The 25,337-nt window shown below is 50.7% G+C and overlaps 1 protein-coding gene across 1 annotated transcript in view; it reads left to right on the top strand.

Moving 5' to 3' along the window:
• The window catches only part of TIAM1 (TIAM Rac1 associated GEF 1), a 98,676-nt gene extending 74,050 nt beyond the window's left edge, over positions 1 to 24,626 (top strand). The window contains exons 14-26 of the mRNA XM_041460423.1: positions 1,071 to 1,174; positions 10,500 to 10,679; positions 11,073 to 11,141; positions 11,365 to 11,490; positions 13,286 to 13,394; positions 16,099 to 16,278; positions 16,391 to 16,509; positions 17,233 to 17,341; positions 18,040 to 18,098; positions 19,009 to 19,111; positions 19,248 to 19,335; positions 20,135 to 20,307; positions 22,275 to 24,626. Coding sequence (XP_041316357.1) covers positions 1,071 to 1,174; positions 10,500 to 10,679; positions 11,073 to 11,141; positions 11,365 to 11,490; positions 13,286 to 13,394; positions 16,099 to 16,278; positions 16,391 to 16,509; positions 17,233 to 17,341; positions 18,040 to 18,098; positions 19,009 to 19,111; positions 19,248 to 19,335; positions 20,135 to 20,307; positions 22,275 to 22,732 — 1,877 coding nt within the window. The 3' untranslated portion in view covers positions 22,733 to 24,626. The remainder of the gene's footprint in view (positions 1 to 1,070; positions 1,175 to 10,499; positions 10,680 to 11,072; positions 11,142 to 11,364; positions 11,491 to 13,285; positions 13,395 to 16,098; positions 16,279 to 16,390; positions 16,510 to 17,232; positions 17,342 to 18,039; positions 18,099 to 19,008; positions 19,112 to 19,247; positions 19,336 to 20,134; positions 20,308 to 22,274) is intronic.
• Positions 24,627 to 25,337: the final 711 nt, after the last annotated feature.

Raw genomic sequence — 25,337 nt, 5'->3', positions numbered from 1 at the left:
GGAAATGGGTTAAATGGGGCTTTGGCAGGCAGGAAAAGGAAAAGGGGTGGCTTAAAAGTAAACTGAACAAATATTATTACCTTGGTTTGGGCTGAGAAACAGCTGCAAGGTGCATTTCACACTGCTGGAGAAGGGAAATGAATTGCAGTGAAAAAACACAGTCTGCCCCACACAGATTAAGGCACACTTATTTTCTCTGGTTTTTTTTAAATGGACACCTTGAACATTCTTTTTCACAAGTTAATAGGGAGAGCAGAAATCTGATAGTGAGATTTGATAAAATCTGGGCAAGGCTCAGAAAACCAAACTTCTTAGAGAAAAAACACTTCTTCAAATAGATTCTGTGATGCCAAACAACCCCTCCAGGCACATCTTTTTCCAAGGTAGGCCCTCCCTTTTCGGAAGAGGGCCTGAGCTCTGAGCTACCTTTTATGTCCTTTCCATTTCATCAATGCCCAACTTGGCTCCATCCCAGCGTGCAGAATTTGTTCTGAAGTTACTTCCAAATTTCTGAACTCTGGCTTTTCCAGATTACCTCTGGACATAACAAAGTGGGAAATCTTGCACAGTCATGCAATTCATTTTTAATAATGGGGTCTAAAAGCTTGCCTGAACAGCAGCTGAACGTTGGGTCCTGACTCCTAAAAAGGTCTAAAACTGGGTTTGTTTCCTCAGCAAGTGACTGTGTCAGGCCAGAAATGCAGGCAGTGCAATCACCACGTCCCACGTGGGCAGGGCAGGCTGGCCAGCACCAAGAGCTGCATTCTCCCAGTTTCCACGTGAAACCACTGGGCTGGAAAGGTCCTTGGCACTGCTCACCAGCCAGGCAGTGCAAGCTGGATGTCAGGACTTGAATGTGACATTTTAGCCTTATCTCTGAATCTGTAGCTGCCAGGGAAATGATGTGTGGTCGTAACCTGTTTGTTTTTACACCTGTCTGCAAACCCTCCTCGCAGGTCCTTGGCTGCCTCTGGGCGTTGGTGTTCCAAGGGAGCTCCAGGGCTGCAGCACTGTTCCTGGGGATTTCGGGGAGCTCTGGCCGTGTTTTCACACCTGTGTTACTCTGGCAGGGCACTCCCTCTGCAGTGACCCCGACAGCTCAGCTGAGGCAGCCCCGGAGGAGGCGGAAGCGCAGGACCTGGAGTCGTCCGACGAGGCCGAGAAGATGAGCAAGGTGAGGAGGAGGTTCAATTTCCACCTTTCCTGGGAAAACTGTGAAGGATGATCCCAGATGGATCTGGGAAGGTGTCTATGGATGATCCCAGATGGGATCAGTGAAGGTGTCTGTGGATGATCCCAGATTGGATCTGTGAAGGTGTCTGTGGATGATCCCAGGTGGGATCTGTGAAGGTGTCCATGGATGATCCCAGATGGGATCGGTGAAGGTGTCTGTGGATGATCCAGGATGGGATCTGTGAAGGTGTCTGTGGGTGATCCCAGATGGGATCTGTGAAGGTGTCCATGGATGATCCCAGATGGGATCGGTGAAGGTGTCTGTGGATGATCCTGGATGGGATCTGTGAAGGTGTCTGTGGGTGATCCCAGATGGGATCGGTGAAGGTGTCCATGGATGATCCCAGGTGGGATCTGTGAAGGTGTCTGTGGATGATCCCAGATTGGATCTGTGAAGGTGTCCATGGGTGATCCCAGGTGGGATCTGTGAAGGTGTCCATGGATCATCCCGGATGGAACAAGCCACAGCTGTGTTCATGGCACATTGCCTGCTGCCTCTTCAGCCAGATCCATGCCCTTTTCCCAGGGTGGGTTCACATCTCCAGTACCTGGGATACTGTTCCCCACAGTTTGTAGAAGGGCTCCATCCATTATCACCTCCATCCCCAGAGCAGCTCCTCTAAACCACGTGGATTGTTAGGATTTCTTGTTCTTTCTTGAATTCTAGGCTTAGTACAAATGTGAATTAAGCTGTATTTCCTTACAGCAGTAGCATCCTCACACGCAGGTTTCTAACTGCAAACTAATCACAGCCAATCCACCTCAAACTGAAGCAAAACTCTCCAGCTACAGCTAAGAGCTTGTGCAAATGGCTTGCTAATTGCCATCGATTTTCCACAGCGGTTGGTGGTGACAGCAGGTGATGATTGGTGGCTCTGAGGCACAATCCAGGAGATTATCTTGATTGCCTTGAGGTATTGGTGATATAGGTGATGCTGAGAGCTTACAGCTGTTTTTCCCCACAGTTAATAAGAGTTAGATCTCGGTTTGTTGGGGTTTCCCCTCGGTGCCTGTTTTCTCTCCTGTTTTAACCAAGCTGCGTTGCAGTGAGCTCTGGGCTGGTCCCTTGCTGCTGCACTGCAGAGAAAGGAAGGAAAAGACCTTGGCCTCTTGTTTCCTGATCCCTTGTGGCACTCCAGCCTGGACTTGTGTCCTTGACAGCCACACCGCGGAAGGGAAACATGAAATGCTCAGGGAAGGGGATTACAGCTTGTTTCTAGCTTTTATTGAGGAACTTCTTCTTGTAAGTACAAACAATTCCTTCTTCAGTCAGTGGCCATGTTTGTTGATACTTTGGGATTTTTAACTGTGAGTTTCTTCTCCTGTAAGTGGAAGTCTTTGTTGAAACTTTGGGATTTTTATCTGTAAATTGCTTCTCCTGTAAGTGGAGATGTTTGTTGATACTTGGTGATTTTCAACTGTGAATTTCTTTTCCATTAAGTGGAAATGTTTGTTGATATTTGGGGATTTTTAACTGTAAATTTCTTCTTCAGTCAGTGGTCGTGCTTGTTGATAGTTTGTGATTGTTACCTGTAAATTTCTTCTTTAGTAAGTGGAGGTGTTTGTTGATACTTTATGATTTTTAACTTTATGATACTTTATTATTTCTTCTCCAGTAAGTGGAAGTGTTTGTTGATAGTTTGGGATTTTTAACTGTAAATTTCTTCTTAAGTGGAGATGTTTGTTGATACTTTGTAATTGTTACCTGTAAATTTCTTCTTTAGTAAGTGGAGATGTTTGTTGATAGTTTGTGATTTTTAACTGTGAATTTCTTCTCCAGTAATTGGAGGTGTTTGTTGATACTTTGTTACCTGTAAATTTCTTCTTTAGTAAGTGGAGATGTTTGCTGATAGTTAGGGATTTTTAACTGTTAATTTCTTCTCCAGTAATTGGAGATGTTTGTTGATACTTTGTAATTGTTACCTGTAAATTTCTTCTTTAGTAAGTGGAGATGTTTGCTGATAGTTAGGGATTTTTAACTGTTAATTTCTTCTCCAGTAATTGGAGGTGTTTGTTGATACTTTGTGATTTTTACCTGTTAATTTCTTCTTTAGTAAGTGGAAGTGTTTGTTGATACTTTGTGATTTTTACCTGTGAATTTCTTCTCCAGTAATTGGAGGTGTTTGTTGGTACTTTGTGATTTTTAACTGTAAATTTCTCCAGCCAGTGGAGGTGTTTGTTGGTGTTTGGGGTGTCTGACTGTAAACACGTGGGATTTTCACGTGCTCTGAGCAGAGTGTGTTCTGGCAGAGGAGGCTGTGGCTCTGGGGAGCCAGGGCTCTCCCTGGCTTTTCCAGGCCTTTCTGCCCTGAGCTGTGCCACAGGCTGGGGTTTGCCCCTTGCTCCTGGGTGCTCAGAGCTGGAATTGCCTGCACAAGGCGTGAGGATTACCCGATTAGCTCTGCAGCTCAGCAGATTTAGTCAAACTGAGAAATGGGTGTTAGCAGCTTTAATGCTTAATATTCCATCCTGGAGGAGTCACTCCCAACTCTAGGGAGCCCTGGTTTCCAATGGGAGGAGCTCCTGTCTCTCTGGCTGTGAAATGTTAACTTTATCCCTTTTGGGATGCAGAAATATGTCTCTGTATTTGTGGGGGGTGAAGGGGAGTGAGGCTTTTTGTTTGTTTGTTTGTTTGTTTGTTTTCCCTCTGTTTCAAACTGCTTACTGCTTGAATGTTCTACCACAAATGAAGGACACAAGTACCTGTGGAATACATCTAATATACTCAGTCTGGCAATCTCAGGGATGCTGCTGTCCCTGCTCTGTACTCAGTGCCTTCCTTGCTGACTGTAGAAACTCCCAAATTATCCTGCAATGCCTGTAGAAAATTCCAGTGTATGCTAGTGGGGAAGAAAAGAAGCTCAGCTGAGGGTTTTCCTAATCCCTTGGCTTTTCTGTGTGCTTGGGAATGCTGATGTGCATGGGAAGGAAGGGTTCTTGCAGTGTGTGTTTTCCCTTGGGAAGCCAAGGAGGAAAAGAAAGATGTTTTCCTGCCCATGCACTCCCACACCTTTCCATGCTGCTGGGATTATGGCACAGAAGATTAAGGTGGTGTCCTCAGGGCTGTTCCACAGGGGTTAGTTATTTCTGTACATGGCAAGGGGAAGGCTCTGCCCTCGTGCCACCTTCCCCTTTATCCCATCCTGCTCCCAGCTGTGCATGGTGGAGCTCAGGGGAGACTTCCCTTATTTTTCTGTCCTTTTTGGGTTCAGCAGGGCAGGAGCACTCCCATCCATTCACTGCTGGTCACAGGGGAATGTTCCCATTTCACCAGCCCCAGAGCTCCCCAGGTAAACACAGAGCTCCCCTCCTTCCAGCACAGAGGCCGCGTTAGGAGCTGGGGATCCCAGAGCAGCCTCTGGGTGTCCTCTGGGCTCCATCCCTGCCCAGGGAGCCCTGCAGACAGGGACAGCTTCCCCAGGAAGCTCCCTGGCTCTCCAGGCAGCAAAGAGATCCTAGGGCACATTAATGATTGATGGGAAGAGGAGAGGAGCGAGGTGCTCGCAGCCTCCTTCCCCTGCTCTCGTAGCACAGGCTTTGTGTGAAGGTAAGTGGGGGGAATCCCACCAAAAGCTGGCCTTGGGCCCTTCTGCCTTTGCCAGGCAGGTGGCAGGGGGCTGTGTGGCACAGGAGGCACTGGAATGTGTCCTTCCTCCTCCTCCTCCTGGTGTCTGTAGCTTCCTCTGTCCCTTCCCCCAGCCCAGCATGTGTGCACGTGGGTGTGTGTGTTTCCTTAGGAGTGCTGCTTTTGCTTCTTAATCTGCAAAAGCCTCCGAGCTGTGGTGGTGCTGAAGGATTTGGAGGTGCAGCAGGAGCCCTCCCTTTTTCTGAGAAACTTGTCTTCTGTATATCCTAAAGGCCTGATAATGCAGAGCTTTCTTTTCCGTCGCTGTTGTCAAAGCAATGATTCCATTATATAGAATAAGGAAAGATGAGTGTCTGTTCTGGTAAAATAGTGGAAACGCTTCTCCAAGGCAGGCTGAGGTGTCAGTGGTGTGGGATAGCTGCTGCTCTCTGGACTCACTCCCTATCTAATTTCACCTCTTATCTCTTGGGTGACATCTCAGTGAAGGGTGGTGAGCAAGGCGCTTTCCAGGTGCAGCCCTTGTCCTTAAGCCAGGCAGCTGGCCCTGGCCTGAGGTTTTCTACAACTTGTTTTTGCTCTGGGGTGGACTTCTGCCTTTCCTTTCTGTCCCCATTCCATGTAGGAGCCCAGGAGAGGAGAGAGCTGGGAGGGAGAAGAGTGGGGGAAAGGACAGCCTGCTCTCTGCCACCTTTTCTGGCTTATTTCATCTAGCACCGAATTTCAGGCTGTTTGTAAAACGGGGGGGCATGCCCCTCTGCCAGCCTCTATTCAACAGAACAGCAGAAACATTTCACACCAGAGTAATTTCTTCAGTGGTTACGTGCCCTGGTGGTGACCTGATTGTTTTGGTCTTTTCAATATTGAGGATCCAAGGGGGCACCCAGAAAACTGAGTATATGAATTGCAGGTTGTAGATGATGTTGCAGGTTGCCAAAGGCTAAAACAGGTGCTGTACCGAATCTCAAAATCAGTCTTTGTGTATTTTCTTTTCCTATTGTGGTCCTTTGAATGTACCTGGGGACGTGTTGTGAGAAGTGTCAGCATTAAAATTGCTGCAGGACACTGTTTTCTCCCTGTTCCTAATTGCAGACCTGTGCCTGTAAAGGCCAATTACCTGGCAGCAGTGCTGCTTGGGGAGCGTGGTCGGTGGGCTCTGTGTGTGCACGCCCGTGCCTCTTGGAGGGATTTTTTTTCCAAGAAAAGTAGGTCGGCTGCTCTCTGCAGCATTACTCGAGACCAGCATAAGTCTCCAAACCTTCAGTGTGCTGCAGTAGACGTGACAGGATTAAAAGGGGGATTTGCGGGGTCGCTTTCCCAGCGGCAGAACCGGCTCTTCCAAGTTCCTTTCATTCCGTGCTGTGTCCCTTGCGCTGCTTGGTATTCCCGAGCCGTGCGGCTGGCAGGCAGCGGGCCGTGCCGAGCCGCCGGCAGCGCACCGCTATTCCCGATATTCCCGCTATTCCCCGGCTGCCCTCGCTGCATCCCAGCCCCTCTGCCGGAGCTGCCTCCCCAGCAGCGCCCGGCTCTGGCCTGGCCCGGCTCGGACCCCGCGGACGCGGTGAGCGGATGGCGCGGGAGGGAACCGGGGCTGCCGGGGCCGCCTGGGCGCTGCCCTGCCCGCTCACACCGGGAGGGACAGCCCGGGGTGCCTGGGAGGGGCAGGAGCAGCCCGGGGTGCCTGGGAGGAGCCGGAGCATCTCGGGGTGCCTGGGAGGGGCGGAGAGCAGCCCGGGGTGCCTGGGAGGAGCGGGAGCATCTCGGGGTGACTGGGAGGAGCGGGAGCATATCGGGGTGCCTGGGAGGGGCAGGAGAACAGCTCGGGGTGCCTGGGAGGAGCCGGGAGCAGCCCGGGGTGCCTGGGAGGGGCAGGAGCAGCCCGGGGTGCCTGGGAGGAGCCGGAGCAGCCCGGGAGGAGCGGGAGAGCCGCCGGGGATGTGCGGCCCCGGGGGCGCGCTGCCCGCCCGGTGACAGCCCCGCTGCCTCTCCGCGATGTCGGCGCTGCGGAGGGGGAGCCGAAGGGTGCGGAGCGAGAGCGCCGGCAGGGACGGGGACTCCCTGTTCCGAATGCTGTACCTGGTGAGCGGCTCCGAGGGGATGGGCTCGGCAGCGGTGCCCGGGGCATTGTCGTGCGGTTGGTCGCTCCCTGCAGAGGCTGCTGGCTGCCGTGCGCGGCGCTGGCAGCGCTGCTGGAAGGATGCGGTTCGGTGGGCTTTGTTCGGGCGGGCACTGCTGCTCCGGGGGTGCACCAGGGTGCACTGCTGATGCCCCGGAACCTGGGTGTCTCTGCAGGGCAAACACGGGAGGAAATGGCTTTCAGCGCTACCTCTGCGGGCAGCAGCCCCTGGTTGTGGCTGTCCTTGATCCTCCTCCGTGGGAAGGATGGGAGCTTGGCTCCTCTGCTGAGCCCCTTCCCGAGGAGGGGTTAATGTCTGTGAACTCCACTTTCCAGTTGTGGCAGCCTTCAGACTCATTTTCAGCTTTTTGAAGGGATTGCCTGCAGGATTGTGCCTAAAGTGTGATGCCGTAATTCCCCACGAGAAATCCTGGTTTAGTGCTGTCATTGTCACTGCTGGCAGAGCTGGTGCAGGGAGATAAAAGGATGTTTCTCTTCCAGACCTTCCCTGCTTATCCACTTTCTCTGGGAAAATGGGGACAGAGAGGTTTTTGTGAAATCTGCTTGAGAGTTTTCACCAAAATAGCTGTGCCCCGAAGCCCCCGTGTGCAGTGTGTGCCTGCTTTGTGTCTGGAAATGGATTTTTTAAAGGGAATACTGGGTAGACAGCATTGTGCTCAGGGATGAAGCACAGCAGTTGTTGCAGGTGGAGTCATGCATTTCAGTTCTAGGAGAGAAACCACAATATTTTTATTGGTATGGGCTGATGAGGTAACCAAGTTTGCTGGTCAATATGATGGTGGTTTAACAAGGCTTGGTGGTGAGGCTCACTTGGTTGTTTACTGCAGCCTCCCACTGAGGGATGAGGGTCAGAAAGGACCCTCTGAGTTGCTAAATTAGAGGGGTTTAGGTGCAGCTGGATCTGCTCCAGTCCCAGGCTTGGTCAGTGGTTTATGTCTGAAGGATTATACACGCACAGCCAATGCCTTACATCCCTTGCTGAGATACAAAGTTCAGCACGTCCTGCTCACTTGCCAGGGCTCTGCGGTGGCCAGGAGCCCCCAGGCTTGAGGAGACCCCTTCCCACTCAGGTGTGCTCACACAGTTTGGTCAGTGGAGCAGCAGGAGCACAGGTTTGTGGATGTGACTGTGCTGGCGGTGTGGGGTGTGTGGGCAGGGCGGTGCTGGCCGTGGCTGCAGCCCTCCAGCGGTTTATTGAGCGTGCACAAGTGGAGATAAGGCTTTGGGAAGTCCTCCACACTTCCTTCCTGCCATATGGGTGTCTCTGCTCCTGCTGGGGCACAGCACACGCCTCGGGGAGTTATTTCAGCTTCAGTGCTGAGCTGGTGTTTCACGCCCCGAGCGGATTTTCGCTCTCTCTTTCTGGGTGACCCATCTTTCCCTGCAGGAGCCTGCACAGGATGGGGGGATCTGCAGAGGGGCAGGCAGGAACCACTTAAACACTGGGTTTATTTTGGTGTTTGATTCCAGATTGTGCTCTATTCATTAGAACTGGATTTATTTGTACATTTGGATATTAAAGTAAAACACCACTGGACACGTGTGCCTCAAGGAGTGCTAGCAAAGCCAAACATTGCTGAGCAAAAGCCTGCCTGTGCTGGGTCTCTGCAGGCTCAGATGGTCGCATCTGAGCTGTCAGCTCTCTGTGCCTTCCAGCAGAGCAGGGGGCTTGGGAAGGTGTTTTAACCTGGGCTGCAGCCAGGCTTTCACCCACTGCCCTTGCTGGGTTTGGGGCTGTTGGGCTCAAGGTCACACCTGCTGAAATCTGATGCAGATCTAATCCAAAAGTTTGGGTGGGCTTTATACTTAGAAGCACCTTAAGTATAGGTGGAACCTTGCTGAGAAACAACAGAAATTACTGACTAATTAAGATTAATAAATCTCAAATCTCAGTGACACATGCCAGGAGCAGAGTGAGCTGGAGGTGGACTGGTCCAACTCACTGCTTCCTCCTGCCTTCAACTTGCCATGTCTTTCCTTTCTTCCACATCTGAGTTAAACCTCAGACACTGAAGGTGAATGTTTTCCCTGGGATGAAGCGTGTCCAAAAGGCATTTTTGTATAGACAGCCAGTTACAATGAGTTCCTGGCTTACCCGAGTGTCCTGAAGAAAATGATCCTTTGTGTAATGAGCATCTTTGCTCGTGTGCAGTGGCAGCTCAGGGGAGCATTTGCAGCCCCAAGAGACCTCTAAGGGAAGGGGGTGGAAATCTTCCTTGTCCTGACATGGATTGTAGGTGCATGGAGAGGAAATAGCTCTGTGTGAGCAGACTGCATGGCTTAAAAAACATGGAGATCACAACTACCAGTGGGTGGGGGTGAAGTGATGTCCCAGGGGCAGAGCTTTGTCTCCAAACTGAAGGTGAAGATATGCGCTTTTATTTTTTTTCTCTCTCTCTCTTTCTCTTTTTAAAATATTTTTGTTAGTTTTTTTTCTCCTCTGCTCTCTTTGCATTTCTGATAGAACAGGCTGATTTTGGGTCAGTTGTTCCACAGAATTACAGAATTAGCCATGTTGGAGAACACCTCTGAGACCATGGAGTCCAAACTGTGCCAAATTCCCACCTTGTCACCCAGCCCAGAGCTCTGAGTGCCACACCCAGGAATTCCTTGGGCACCTCCAGGGATGGGCACTCCAAACCTGCCTGGGAGCCCCTACCACCCTTTCCATGGGGAAATTCCTGAACTGGGGGGCTGTGGAGGCAGAGCTGGGGAATCACTGAGCCTGGCTGGAGGTCCTGTGGCAGGATGATCAGCTGTGGTCCCTGGAGCAGCTCTTTCCCTCCAGGTCTCCGGGAGGGATGGGGCCAACCCACGGCTGCCTTGGCAATCCTGGAAGCCTGGGGATGTCACTGACACCACAGACTATTCCTGCTCCAAACTCTTCAGTGAAATGAAAGATGGGAGGAAATGATCTAACACGAGGGGGTGAAGTGAGGATAACTGGCTTTTTATATAGGCAGCTGATTAAATATTAAAGGAAGCAGGGAGGTGGAGCAGCTCTGGGAAATGGCACTGAGGGGAAGAAGTTCACCCTGCCAGGCACGTTTCCAGACACAGCCTAGGGACACAGCTGCTTGCCCAGAGAGCTTCTGCCTGGAGCCTGGAGAGGCTTTAGCTGGGAGGCTGTGCTTCCCCACAGCCCAGCCTGAGTGGTTTCTGAGCAGAACTGTTCCCAGCACTGCTGCAGCCCCGGCTGGGGAACTGCCCGGGGCTGGGGTGTGAGTTTTGTTTGCACAGGCATTTTTGGTTCCCAATTCTTGGGCCTCTCTGTGAGTTTGTCAATCTTAAGTGCTGAGTGAGCCTGTTTTAATTAAAATTCACATGTGTCTGAGTCCAGGAATGGAGTTGAACAGCACTTCAGTTAATTAAAGGAGTTCTGCAACTCCTTTTTTTTTCTTTATCCTCAGTCATAGAGAGACACAGTAGACACTTGTGGTGCCTGTTGAGTCAACTGCTGAGCTGCAAACCCTCCTCAGCCCCTTTGTTCCTCTGGCTTTTACTTCCAATATTACCACTGCTCTTTCCTCTCCCTTCTCTCCAAAGAGCACAGAGCAGGTCGCAGCTTTCTGTCGCAGCCTGCATGAAATGAACCCCTCTGACTGCAGTGCTCCCCCCCAGGACTGTGCAGGGCCCCAGCTGAGCACCATGAGGCAGCTCACGGACGCAGACAAGCTGAGGAAGGTCATCTGTGAGCTCCTGGAGACCGAGCGCACCTACGTCAAGGTGAGGGCTTCAGCCTCAGCTCTCCTGCTCTCCGGCTGGGCTTCACATCTGCAGCTCTTGGGGAACTTGCATCCAGTTCTATGATAGAAATGTATTTTGTATATAAAGTATATTGCTCCTAAAATGTAACTCAAACCACGGAGATAAGGCATTTCCAAGGGCTCGGCTCTCAGGCTTAGCTGGTGTGCGGTCACTGCTTGCTGAGGTCTGCTTTTGTAGCCAGAAGTGTGTGAATGTTGCCTTTTCCTGTCTTACATTGTGTGAAATCCAGCTGTTTCGTGTTGTGTGTAAAAAGGGAAAGTCCTCAGGTCAGGTGAGCATCATTTGCCACCTCAGTAAATATCCAGAGGCAGTCTGAGGGACCAACGTGGGAATCTTTCTCTGAATTTTTAGGATTTAAATTGTCTGATGGAGAGATACCTGAAGCCTCTACAGAAAGAAACCTTCCTCACACCAGATGAGGTATGTTGACCCTTGTTTGTCTGAAATCAATTTCACTGAATTCCATTTCTTTCAATAATGGATTGAGTGGAGCATCAAGGTGCTGCTCAGTAATGGCTGCAGCTTGTTTTTCCTGACATCACATTGTTTTACAATTGCACTGAGAATTGCTGCAGTTCTAGAAAACACAGTTTAGCCTCAAAGTGATATTTTCAGCATTCTGCTTTTTTTCTCCTTTTATTAGCTGGATGTTCTCTTTGGGAACCTGACTGAAATGGTAGCATTCCAGGTAGAGTTCCTGAAAACTCTGGAGGATGGAGTAAGGCTGGTTCCAGACCTGGAAAAGCTTGAAAAAGTTGAGCAATTTAAGGTAATAATTGTTCACTGCTATATATTAAAACCACATTATTTGCATTATCTCATTGTTTAGATTTTGAGGAAACCTTTAACACTCTGCATCATATTTTCCTGGCTATTGCCACAGTTCATGTAAAAACCTGCATCTTCTTCTATTTAAGATTAATTTTCAACTGATGCTGGTGCTGCTGAAAAATCATCCTGCTGCAATTGTAGTTTATGCTACATTTAGCCATATAGAGCACTAGAAACCATGTGCTTTTTGGTTCTATTCTTGCCCTTCTGCCAGATTTCTTGCCTTCAGCTGTCAGGAAACGCTAGAAATGGAAAGTTACATAAAATCCTTGTCCTGACAAGTCTCATGTTCAGAAGCCTTCTGGGGCTACAGAGAAGAGCAATACATGGAATTTTGTATTTCCTCTTTCAGTGCATGGTGGAAAACACTTCTGCCTTTCAGCAGGTGTGCATCTCCACAGGTAGAAATGGCAACTGCAGCTCTGTGAACTTCATTTAAAACGCAGGGAGATGTGGAGCCAGATTTCATTTTGTGTCTAACGCAGTGGTACTTGTGGTGGAGGCACGGCAAGGAGATGATGGAATGTTTTTCCTTTGGGGAATTCTGGCTCTGAGCACCACTCACCTTGGTAAAGGACAGGATGAGTAGTAATAATATTATTATTAGCTCTGGCCCCTGCATGCTCTGAGCTGTAAGAGAGGAGTGCCAGTGAAGGTCCTTCCAGAGAAAACTCCATCTCCTGAGTGCTGCTGCTCCCAGCTCTTCCCACAAACCTGCACCGAGCTCGCTTTCAGTTCTGCCCTGGGCCCTGTCTGAAAGCAGCTGGGTGTGAATCAAGTGTGGGCTTCTGTGCTTTCAGTTCTGCAGTTGGCTTCCCCTCTCCCCCTCACTGTCCCCAGCTGCCCACGTGTGCTCCCAGCCCTCAGCAGGGGCTGTCTGATTCCCAGGATGTTTTGGGATTGTGGTTGACCCTGAACACCACCTCATTTCCAGGTGAACCCCTGGGTGTGTTTGTGAGGGATGAGTGTTGCCTGCAGCTCCTCAGTGCCCTGGTCCACTGCAGGGTCAGACATATCCAGTCCTCCTGTGGCCTCTGGCCATTGCTGAGGTTTTAGGTGCAGTCAGTGCTGCCTCCAGGCTGGGGCTTGGCTGATGGTGCTGATTACAGAGGCTGGATCCACACACCAGGGCTGGGCCTGTTTCCTGGTGGGTGAATCGTGGAGTCACAGAATGGTTTGGGTGGCAGGAACCTGCAAGATCCCCTGGTTCCTTCCACCCCTTCCACTGCCCCAGGCTGCTCCAAACCCTGTCCAACCTGGCCTTGGGCACTGCCAGGGATCCAGGGGCAGCCCCAGCTGCTCTGGGCACCCTGTGCCAGGGCATCCCCACCCTTACAAGGCAGAATTCCTTCCTAAACCTACTGTTCTTTTAGTTTGAAACCATTCCTCCTTGCCCTGTCACTCCAGCCCCTTGTACAGAGTCTCTCTCCATCTTCCTTGCTGGCTCACTTCAGGCACTGGAAGGCCACAGTGAGGTCACCCCAAAGCTTCTCTTTTGCAGGCTGAACAATCCCAATTCTCTCAGCCTTTCCTCCCAGCAGAGCTGCTCCATCCCTCTGATCATCCTGGTGCCTCCCCTGGGCTCACTCCAGCAGTGATGTCTTGGTGTGCAAGCACACTACAACTGCATTCTCCTGTCCTCCAAAAGCTGCATGGAAGCTTCAGATGACCTGGCTGAAGGCAAAGTAACTAAATGCCTTTTTACTAATTTATTTTTTTTCTTTTAATCCCAGAAAGTGTTGTTCTCCCTGGGTGGATCCTTCCTGTACTATGCTGACAGGTTCAAGCTGTACAGTGCCTTCTGTGCCAGCCACACAAAAGTCCCCAAAGTCCTGGTGAAAGGTAAGAGCCCCTTTCAGAGTTGCTGTGGGAAGTGGGTTTGTAGAGAATTCTCAAACCTGAGAGAAGGCTCACATAGTATACATGTGTCTGTAAACTTTGAGATAAGAAATGCTGACTTAGAAATGCCATGGAATGGGACAGACTTTGTTGAGAGAGAAATGGAGCTAGAAATGAGCTTTAAAGGATGAGTTTGTAAATAAGACTGGATATTTCAGAGAAAAAGAACTATGAAAGATGCATTGTAGTAGGACTCACGAGGAGTAATTTTAGATAATTGGCTTTAAAGTATTTACAGTGTGGTGTGACAAAAGCTGATAGGACAAGAAACACGTGTATTGTAATTAGGAAATAGGTGGTTTCGGATTGTGATGGCCTGAATTATAACATGTGTATTGTCTCACCTTCACGTGAGACTGAACATGGAATCAAAGATTTTAAAAGGCCTCTCAGCTGCCCTGTCTCTGGGTCAGAAAAGGGCTTAATCCAACAAGTTGTCACAGCCACATGCTGGTTTTGGTCACTGCACCCCAAAGCTCTGAGGGCAGGACTGGGGGCACACCCGTGCCTGGCTGCTCTCCAGCAGCCTTTGGAGCAGGGAGTTCAGTCTGGAGAGGCTCCTGGAGGGCTCTGTGCTGTGGGAGCACCCCATGGTGACACCTGAGCAGCTCATTTCAAGAGCTGGCTCACCCTGCTTGCAGTTTTTCTCTCCCCACCCTTTGCTTGCTCTCCCTTGCTGCGTTGGGTTTGTTTCCAGTCACTGGGAAGGTTTCCTGAGCGGGAATCACATCGTGGCTCTGGCTGTGTGCTGAGGGGTCACTGTGTGCTCTGGAACCAGGAGTGCTGGCTCTGTAGTGACCTCTGCATCCTCCTGGAGGTTGTGCCAGGAATCCTCGCTGGTGTGGTGGAACACTGGCAGCCAGTGAGTGGATCAGCCTGGGAGAATGGAAGCTGGCAAAATATTTCAGCCCTCTCTCCTTCCTCTTGCCTTCACTCCAATCTGCCTGAGAAGTTTCCATGGCAGAATTCCTAGCAGAGCTTGGCTTGCTGGGTTGGAGATGAAAGCCCTGTGGTCTGGCTGCTGGGCCAGCTTGCCTCACAGGGATGTTTTCCCCTGTGGAAGTGTAAATCTCAGGGAGCTACCAGGGCTTCCTGCCATTCCTTTTTGGCCAAGACCTTAAACAAATGGTTCTAATTGTAGCAGCAATGCCATTGAGGGAGGAACTTTGGTTTTTCAAACAACATCTGCATGTCTGACAGTCAAAAATGTTGAGGTTTTTTCTTTCTTGGTTGGTTTGGGGTTGTTTTTTTTCTGTGTACTTTTCCTTTTTTCATTTCTGCTTGTAAACTTTTATTCCCTGTGCTGCAAAGAATACTTGGCAGCTCTGTGGAATACATAAATAAATTATTTGCTGCTAGTCACATCCATGCTTTCTTTTGGCATTATTTTATTGGACCCTAATGTTAAAGCTGTAAACCAGGTAGATCTGGTTATTTTGCTTTTCTTTTCCATTGTATTTATAAATGAGAAAGTGTTGTGCTTGAATTATGGCATAAACAGAACTTAAAATTCTGTTCCAGAGGTAAATCTCTTCGACAACCTGGGAGTGTATTTCAGGTGTCACTTGGGTGTCCTCAGCTGAGGTGCAGGTGGCTTTTGCATTTGAAACTCAAGTTACTTTATGTAAATCAGGTGACTGCCTGCAAAAAAACCCCAACCCCAGCAGGGGACATGACTCCAATAAAAGCAATTGTGTGGAATTGCTCCTGCACTGAATAATTTGTATGTCTATAAATACCACCTCCTCCTTCCTTCCATCCTTGTGCTCCAGTGGAGGGAGCAACAGAGAAAATGGCAATTTTGTAAATTCATAGCAGTCAAGTAGAAAAGATGATGGCAGTCAGGTGTCCAGTCTGCCTGTGCTCCCAAAATCTGGTGCATTAGCCTCAATTTCTGCTCCTGCCTCTCACCAGCTCCCGCGGTTGTTGTGACTCAGTGCTGCAGTTTGAGGTTTAATGAGGTAACAAGAACCAGACTTGCCAATATTGTGGGTGCACCATGGCTTAGAAGCAGTGACTTCTCACGAATGTCCAAAGTGAGACTTTGCTTAAAGGGAAGAGATGATTAAAACAGTTTGTGCTGCTCTAAAATAGCTGCCAGGCCAGAAGTACCTCCTGCTCCTCCTGAGAGGCAGCTCCGGGCTCTGCTCCCCGTGACCAGGGACAGGACCCAGGGAAGGGCTGGAGCTGTGCCAGGGCAGGTTTAGGTTGGATTTTAGGGAAAGGTTCTTCCCCAGAGGTGCTGGCACTGCCCAGGCTCCCCAGGGAATGGGCACAGCCCCACAGAGCTCCAGGAGCTCCCAGGGATGCCCAGGGTGGGATTGTTGGGGTGTCTGTGCAGGGCCAGGGGTTGCACTGGATAATCCTTGCGGGGCCCTTCCCACTCAGGAGATTCTATGATGGATAGTGCAATTAAAATTGCCCGTGCTGGAGGTGGATGCCTGCTGTGAAATCCTAAATAGCACATCCGGGGAGAGTGGCAGTGACTCAAATCCTGGAGGGCGTAAATCAAATTCTGCAGGCCCAATAAATCTGCACTTCCTCACACAATGTCTCCGGATAAACCAATTTAAACCTGGAAAAGTTGCTTTCTGAGGGCAGCAGTAATGGTTTGTCATTGCTCAATGGCTTCCTTTGAATCTGGCAGCCAAGACAGACACTGCTTTCAAGGCGTTCCTGGACGCCCAGAACCCACGCCGGCAGCACTCCTCCACCCTGGAGTCTTACCTCATCAAACCCATCCAGAGGATACTCAAATACCCCCTCCTGCTCAAGGAGCTCTTTGCTCTCACTGACGTGGACAGTGAAGAGCATTATCACCTTGATGGTAAGGACTTAACCCCGCTTTCCTCTGGCTCACCTTGTTCTTGAGCCTGCCCCCATCCCTTCCTCTCAGAGGGTGAAAACTCCCTTTTGCTCATCCCCTGTTTCTCTTCCAGTGGCCATCAAAACCATGAACAAAGTTGCCAGCCACATTAATGAAATGCAGAAAATCCATGAAGAATATGGGGCAGTGTTTGACCAACTCATAGCGGAGCAAACAGGGGAGAAAAAAGAGGTAACAATCAGATTTAGAGGGGAATGGGTTATTGTGGTGCCTGTTAAACTGGATCCAATATTTGCCTTTCCTGCTGTGCCACTGAAGTAAATCCTGATGCAAACAGATAAATCCCAGCTCAGCTGAAGACCTGAACTGAAGTGAATTCAGACTTCACTGAGTGGAGGGTGGAAGGATGGGATAACATCCCCTGAACTGGGATGCCCTCAGTTTGTCACTCTGGGCACCATAAGGACAAAGGTCTGGTTGCTGCACCTCCCAGCAGCTGGCAACTCCTTTCTTATTGTGTTCCCAGCAATGTGGTGTCCAAAGAGGAGCCCTGGGGCAAGGTCAAGAGCCACAGCAGCTGTGGGGAGGGGCTGCTTTGGCCACTGCACCTGATGCAGTCTCTAAACTTCACCCCAAACTGAATATGTGCTTAAATATTCCAGCAAAACACAAACAAACTGATAGGGAGAAAAATGGACAAAGGGGAACGAAAGGCAACAAAAAAGTCTGGTTTTGACCTTGAGTTCCAGAGTTTGACTTACCCTAATGTATGCTCATTAATTAAGGGTTGGCATGCATCTGTCTGCAGTCAGCTGATGAAATACTCCCAAAGTTTGCTGGGGGGAATTTTGTTCAGGACTGGATTTCATACAAGTTTCCTTGAGCTGCAAACTGCCGTCAGATTCCTTGAGCTGATCACAGCCCTTGTCTTTGTGCATGTGTTGGTGTTGGCAGGTGGCCGACCTTTCCATGGGGGACTTGCTCTTGCATAACACAGTGATATGGCTGAACCCTCCTGCTTCCCTGGGCAAGTGGAAGAAGGAACCTGAGCTGGCAGCCTTCGGTTTGTATCCCAGGACTTTCATTTCACATGCCTTGGAGACTGGCAGCTGTGCCTTGGCAGATGTGGAAAGTATCCGAGCATCGCCTTCCCAGGGCTGGCTGGAATTTAAATGTGGGCTTGTCTCTTTGCTGCAGGGCTCAGCTCTGCTCTCTGGTAGTTGTCCTGGCTCAGGTGAATGGTTTGTGTGCTTGGGAATAGAGGAGACCCATCCCAAGCCTTATGGATGCTCTTGAGGACAGGCTGTGGGAGCTGGGCCTGGTCCCTCTTGGCAGGGAAAGGCTGGGAGGGGATCAACCCACACACATATCCCACCAATCAATCCATACAAATATCCCATCAATGCACACAAATACCCCCAGGGCTGTCACAGGATGGTGCCACACTCTGCTCAGTGGTGCCAGTGCCAGGATGAGGATGTGGCCATGAACTGAAACACAACGAGTTCCACCTCAGCCTGAGGAAGAACTTCTGTCCATGGAGGGGGCAGAGCCCTGGAACAGCTGCCCAGGGAGGGCCTGGAGTCTCCATCTCTGGGGACATCCCAAAAACCCCAAATTCCTGTGTCACCTGCTCCAGGGACCCTGCCTTGATGGGGGGGTTGGACTGGGTGATCTCCAGAGGTCCCTTCCAACCCCAGCTGTCTTGGAATTCTGGGATTCTGTGACTCCATAGCTTTTGTCTCTAACTTTCTCCTCCAGTGTTCAAAACTGCCGTGGTCCTCGTGTACAAGGATGGTTCCAAACAGAAGAAGAAACTGGTAAGTGTGCAGGGACTGTTTGGGTGACACCGTGGGCATTTCTGGGGCTGTGGTGGAGTTCTGCTTCCCACAAAGCCATGGAGCTGGAATGTGCTCTGGCATGTGTGGTCCCTGGTGTCTGAGGAGCTGGGTGGGCACAGCAAGCATTGCTTTACTCTTTGTTGCCACGCTTGTCACATCCATTCCCTGCTGTGGGATTGCCCTGGATGAAGATGTCACTGTGTCTCTTGGCTTAGATTCTTTGGTCAGTGTGAGTGTCTGCAAGCTAATTAATGTCTGTCACCTCACACAGTGCCCTGGCTGTTGTGTGCCACCAAGCAAGTGCTGGCTGCTCTCAGCTACATCAGGAGTGGCTCAGGGATCCCACTGGAGTTTGGGATTCCAAGTTAAAGCTGGGCTTGGCAGTGCTACCACGGGGGCACAGTCTGTAGTGATACAGGGAAACTGGTGATCCCTGCTCGTGGCATAAAGCAGAGAGGGGTTGGAGGTGCCAGCGTGGGGAAGGGCAGCTGGCACGGGGTGACTTCAGAGAGAAAAGCAGAACTCTGATGTATTCCTGAGTGTGTGTGAAAGCAGGGCTGGGAGAAAAGCAGAACTCTGATGTATTCCCGAGTGTGTGTGTGTGCACCCAGGGCTGGGAGAAAAGCAGAACTCTGATGTATTCCCGAGTTTGTGTGCACCCAGGGCTGGGCTGGATGACTCTGGAGAGCCTTGCTGGGAGCTGATGTGCCTTAGGGCTGCTTTAGTCCAGATTCCAGCAAGGTCCCCACAGAGAGGCCCCCGAGGGAGGTGTGGGGTGGGAAAAGCAGGATTGCAGCAGGTCTGTAGCTGGGAGCCCTCAGCACAGAGCACAGCACTGTCTGCCTGCCCCAGGGCGTCTCCTTTCCTGACGGTGTTTGAATCCTTGCAGGGAGGATCCCACCGAGCCTCCATTTATGAAGACTGGGATCCGTTCCGGTTCCGCCACATGATCCCTCTGGAAGCGCTGCAGGTGCGGGCGCTGGCCAGCGCAGGTAATGTCCCCCCGCCGCAGTCTGCCAGGCCTGCAGCGTGCCCTGGGCACCTCACTGGGCACTAAATGCAGCTGCAGTAAATGCTCTGCAGTTACCTGTGAAGGCAGACATCAAGTTCTGCTTGGTTTCCCTCTAGATGCGGAGACCAATTCTGTGTGTGAGATTGTCCACGTCAAATCTGAGTCTGAGGGCAGGCCAGAAAGGACATTTCATCTCTGCTGTAGGTAAGTGGGATTCCCTGTTTTCTGTTTTTTCCTTCACAGCTGCATCTCTGCACCCCTGCTTGCCTGTGTGTGTCCTTCGAGGCAATCTGGGAACAGCCAGTTAGGGAGAGTGGGGAGAGGGTGTTCAAACCTAACTTCTGGAAGGTAGAATTTTGTACAGCCTCTGAAAATAACTTGATCAGCTTTGCACCTTTATGGGAAAAGCTTTATTGCTATTTTCCAGTTAAACTGCAGCATTTAGATCTTTATGGCAGGTGTTGTGTTCATCTGGGTCCTTTCATGGCACCAGGTCCCAGCCTCTGCACCCAAATGAACATCCATTGTTGTGGTGGTGGTGTTTTTAGGGTTCAAGGAAGAACTTGGAACACAAGTTCATGAGTATCCAACAGAGCTGGTGCCAAGCCAATTCCTGCTTCTAGGAAGAGCTGCAGGAGCTGTGCAGCTGTGGGGTGTGTTTGCAGGGACAGATGGACTGAGCACCACAGGTCACTGGATGTGTGCTGCACACTGCCACGTGTGGGTGGCACTGCAGGGAAAGGAAACCTCGAGAGGGCTGAAAGGCTGAGTGTTTTATTAATGACCTGGCTGTTGGTTTCCTTGGATGCCCACTGCAGTGACCATGGATTTAGCTTTGCTTTGAAAATACTGAGTTCAGGGGAGTGTTCTTCGGGGAAGCACCTGCCAGTCAATTTGCAGTGTCTTAAATAACAGAATTGGCCATTATTTGCCTCATGTACAGCCAGCTTTTAGCAGTTCCCAAGGGGTAACTCTGCCTTTTGTATTTCCACCTCTTTTTCAGCTCTCCAGAGCACAGGAAGGACTTTCTGAAGGCAGTGCACTCCATCCTGCGGGACAAACACAGAAGACAGCTCCTTAAAACCGAAAGTTTGCCCTCCTCCCAGCAATATGTTCCTTTTGGTGGAAAAAGATTGTGTGCTCTAAAAGGTGCAAGGCCAGCCATGAACAGGGCAGGTACTGTAGGGCTACAGACTTTCAAGATCCCAGTAACCCCAGCAGCGCTGTAGGACACACCGTGGTGTCTGTCACTTGTATGTTAGGATTAGCATTCTCTCCTGTGTGTGTAAAAACTGCTGGTTTTCCATGCTTCACTTCCTTGAGAGCCTTAAATTGCCTCTATTTACCTTGCTTTGCACTCGAGGCTCAGCTTCAGAGCAGTGCTTGTGGCCTGGAAGGGAGATGGGATTCCTGGCAGTACCGATTGGCTGTGCACTCTGGCTCTGAAGTGGGGCTCAGCTGAACAGAGCAGAAGCTGTGTGATCCTCAAAAGCATGTACAGAATTTTGAGATAACCCGAGCACTTTGGAACTAAAATGCACGAGGAAAAACAGCTCCCCTGAGCTTGTTTGAAGGGGCAGCCGTGGGTGTCCTCCACCTGAGCCTTTCCAGCTCAACTGCTAAAGGGCACGTGCTCCTCCTTCCCACATTTGGAGAAGCATGCACTTGGTACTCCTATTTTTGTAATGGCCTGTCCTAAACCATGGATTTTCCTTTGCAGTTGACTTCAGGGAAAAGCAGGTTTTCATTTTCAGAACTCTAGATGCTGGAGGGAAGAAACTTTGCTTCCAACCCCAGAGTACACGGCAGCGCTGCGTGTTTTGTTCTGGTCTGTTGTTTGTTCTTGTTCTGCTCAGTAGATCCAGCACTGTAGACAGCCAGGCTTTCTGCTCCTCCTCTGACCAGGGCAGGCCAGACCAGCACCAGCTGAGCCCAGCTTCTCAGTCAGGGTGCTGCTGGAGATGCCAGACCTCTTCAGTTTGGCTCCGTGGGGCATTTGTGTGATGAATTCTGCAGGGATTAAAATCCCACCTTGGAGTCCAGACCTCTCCCTACAGATAAAATTTGCAGCTGCTGAGCAATTGTAATTAATGCAGCTTGTGAGGCTCAGGGATGTTGAAATGTGACCTCAAGCCCAGGGCAGAGCTGGATAAACTCATCCTGCAGTGCTGAGGTGCTGCTCAGTGCAGGGGAACTAACTCCAACCTCAGAGCTCTGTGTGTGCCCCTGAGGCACCGTGGTGCCTGCAGGATTTGCCCCTGCTTGGGAAGATGTTCTGGCACAGAGAATGGGAATTTGCTAATTGGGTCAGTTGCTGAGTAGATGCTGAGGAAGGAACTTCTGACAGCTCATCTGGGTTGGGGGATTGGTTTTGTCCTTGTCCAGTAAGGAGGAAATGAGGAAGAGAGCAGCAGAGCCTGGACAGGGAACGTAATTCCCTGTAAATAATACAGCATCTTCAGCACTGAGGTATCCCCTGGGAAAGCTGTAGGAAAGCTGCTCTGAGCCCAAATGTCCCCCTGCAAGGTGTGAAGCTGCTGGATTTTATGGTGTGCTGGCAGCAGGGGCTGCGAGTGGGAAGCTGAGCTGAGCAGATGTCCTTGGTGCTGGCTGGCTGCCCGCTGCTCAGGAGGAGCAGTTGAGGGCCGTGCTCTGTGGCACGGTGGATCCAGAGCCGTGATCTGTGGCACGGTGGATCCAGAGCCATGATCTATGACATGGTGGATCCAGAGCCATGATTTGTGGCACGGTGGATCCAGAGCCGTGATCTGTGGCACGGTGGATCCAGAGCCATGATCTATGACATGGTGGATCCAGAGCCATGATCTATGACATGGTGGATCCAGAGCCGTGATCTGTGGCACGGTGGATCCAGAGCCGTGATCTATGACATGGTGGATCCAGAGCCATGATCTATGACATGGTGGATCCAGAGCCTGTGGTCTGTGGCAGGGTGGATCTGAGCAGCAGGAACTCCTCGTGTGGCCAGAGGCCTCGAGCCGAGGAGCCGTGGCCGCAGGGAGATGGGAGTGACCGGGCCCTGCCCGCCCGGTGCCCGGCGTGCCAGACAGGACTTAGCTTTATCCCAGGGTTGTGCCGTGTGTGTGTAAAACACCTGTGGGGTTTTATCTTTGTGTGTGCAGTGTCAGCCCCGAGCAAGTCTCTGGGGAGGAGGAGGCGGCGGCTGGCCCGAAACAGGTTTACCATTGACTCGGAGGCCGTCCACGGCAGCAGCCCCGAGAAAGAGCCCGCGCAGGGAGGGGACACTGACCGCTGGGTCGAGGAGCAGTTCGACCTGGCGCAGTACGAGGAGCAGGAGGACATCAAGGAGACCGACATCCTGAGCGACGACGACGACTTCTGCGAGGCGGCGCGCGGGGCGCAGCGCGAGCTGCGGGAGCGGCTGCAGGCCGCGTCCCTGGCGGGCGGCCGGCGGCCCGAGCGGCCCTGCCCGCCCGGCGACGCGCACGCCGCCAGGATGGCCCAGCTGAGGAAGCAGGCGGCCCTGCCCGCCATCAACGGCGAGGCCCACGGCGAGGAGGTCATCTGGGTGCGGCGGGAGGACTTTGTGCCCGGCGGGAAGCTCAACACCGAGCTCTGAGGCGGCCCCGGCCCCGGCGGTGTCCCCGAAGGCCTCGGTCCCCCCGTGACCCCGCGGATTGCACACTTGCACACACCGTTGCGGCAGCTCAGCCGGTCCCAAGCCGTGCGGCCACGCTTCAGGCAAATGTCGAACGCTCAAAAACCGGGAACCGAACGAGCTTGAGGTCCTGCCTTGCGTTAACCAAGGGCTTTCACACTATTTTATTTATTCTAAAACAATCAGGGGCTGAAATTGAGCACGGGGAGAAGGTAATCACTGGAAAACAAATTACTCTGGGTGTCTTAACCTCTGTGCGGCGATGGGCTCCGGCAGGAGCGCGAGGACAGAGGGGTTGGTGGCCGTGAAAGCCGGCGGTCGTAGGCTCGTCTCCTTCACGAGGAAACTGCCTTTTTAACCTGTACAGTCGCAGTGTTCTGACTCCCTTTCCCTCTCTAAATGTAAGAGAATATCCATGTATTTTAGGAACGTGTGAGGAAAGGTTTGGGATTTATGTCGTGTTCAGTCCTCTTGGTCTGTGGCTGGTCTAATTTAATGTCAATGTTGGAAGCTCTAGTTTTACATACTCTTGTAAAGATGCCAAACTCTCTTGAAAGAGATCCAAATTTAACACTTGAAGAAATATTTTTTTGTATTTTACCTGAGATGCAGGGGCACAGAGGGGTAAGAGATTTAGGGTAGCTCCACGTCTAGGATACGAGGCTAGCTTTTTGCAGAGGGTTAGGAACGGTGGTTTTATATTAAAATATGAACTGGAAACTCTTATTTAGGTATAACTTTCTTCAGGAAAAGGTTTATTGTATATGTTTGAGACTGGAGTTTAGTTAGGTAATAAAAAGAATAATAAATAAAATGACATGACTGAATTGCAGTGGAGCAAAGGGATCTGTGGTGTGCCCTTGCTGGAGCCACAGATCCCTTTGCCCCTCTCTCTCTGGCAGAGTTTGGGCTTAGGGGACAAGGAATTCATGGCCAAAAAACTGACCTTGCCCACTCTCCTACCGTGGGTGAAACTAGTGTATTTTAATTCCTTTGTAAAAGCTTTTCCACTGCAATAGAGGACGAAAAAGTTCTACACAGGTAAACTTCTTTAACATTTTAAATCTTTCATTTAAACATCTAAAACAGGGTAAAATGTGACTAAAATCTCGTGGTTTTTAAGTAGACTTCCAGATACGAAACACAAAATAGCACTTTTTTTTTTTTTTAAAGGATTTATATAGCTTTCCCCATTGCAGTCTCACCTATAGGAAGAAAAAAAAAAAAGGAAGATTATATGAAATTTTGTTTCGTTTTGTTGGTATCTATTGATGTTTGACACATCACTGGGTACTTTGAGAACCTGAAATTTTATAATAGCCTTAGGATTATATTTTATAAAATCCACTCTGACTATATTTTAAAACATAACAAAAATTATCCCCTCCCCCCAAAACATCCATCACTGTCTGTGTGTCCCAGCTGGCATCCTCCCCTCCCCTCCCTCCCTCCCTCCCCTGGTTTCTGGTGCACTATACTTGACTTATGAAAGCTTTCTCTAGTAACTTTTTTGCTATCTCCTGGTTTCTTTTCGTAAGAGCTTTAGAGGAGTTTCTACCCCCTTTGTATGATCACATGGTTGTTTTTGTACCATCACCTGTCGGTGTCCCACGTGCTGGAGGGTTTGGCTGTCCTGGGCTGCTCCCAGAGCATGCAGCCAGCACTCAAATACTGGAAGGCTGGTACTGGGAAGGTACCGTGGCTCTTGTACATAACGTCATGACATGTCTATGTCAAAGGTTCTTATATATTTCTTTTATAAGCTGAAAGAAGGTCTATTTTTATGTTTTTAGTTCTATGAATGGAACGTTGTAAATGCCTGTCGGAAATAAAATACTGGAGGAAAAAAAAAAAACAAACAAAACAAAAAACTGCAGAGAGTGGTGTGTGGAGGCCACGGGTGATGTGGAGCCTGTCACAGGAGGGCTGTGAGGTGGGAAGGGTGATGCCAGGGAGCAGGTCCTGCATTCCCAGCTGGGGCAGCTCGGGAAGGAGCCCTCAGGTAAGGCTCTGGTGAGGGGACAACACACATTTCCCTGATGGCACCCATATCCAGCCATTCCTGCTGCTTTTCCACCTCGGGAAGGAGCCCTCAGGTAAGGTTTTGGTGAGGGGACAACACACATTTCCCTTATGGCACCCACATCCAGCCATTCCTGCTGCTTTTCCACCTCGGGAAGGAGCCCTCAGGTAAGGCTCTGCTCGTGTTTTGGTGAGGGGACAACACACATTTCCCTGATGGCACCCACATGCAGCCACTCCTGCTGCTTTTCCAGGCTGGTCACAAGGATCCTTCAAGTGAATGTTTCAAAAAATGCGATAAAAAGCAGCAAATTCCAGGAGAATTCCCATTGCTTTGGAGGAGCTCCCCAGTCTGTCCGTGGCCAGTTCCTTGGCCGGTCTCTCTCCCTCTGGGGTGCTGGCTTTGGCCCAGGCTGGGGGAGCGTGCTGGGGGTTGGTGTGGGCACAGCACTGGGAGAGCACGGGCACCCACAGACGGAGCTGGGGCGGCACTCTCTGGGGGATGACAAAAGTGACACAAGGGAAGTGGCATTAAAACGGGCTG

Source organism: Pyrgilauda ruficollis, unplaced genomic scaffold (assembly GCF_017590135.1).
Source record: "Pyrgilauda ruficollis isolate IOZ18807 unplaced genomic scaffold, ASM1759013v1 scaffold143, whole genome shotgun sequence".
Classification (NCBI taxonomy): Eukaryota; Metazoa; Chordata; class Aves; order Passeriformes; family Passeridae; genus Pyrgilauda; species Pyrgilauda ruficollis.
Note: the sequence above shows the minus strand (reverse complement) of the source record. Positions and strands in the feature narration are given on the sequence as shown.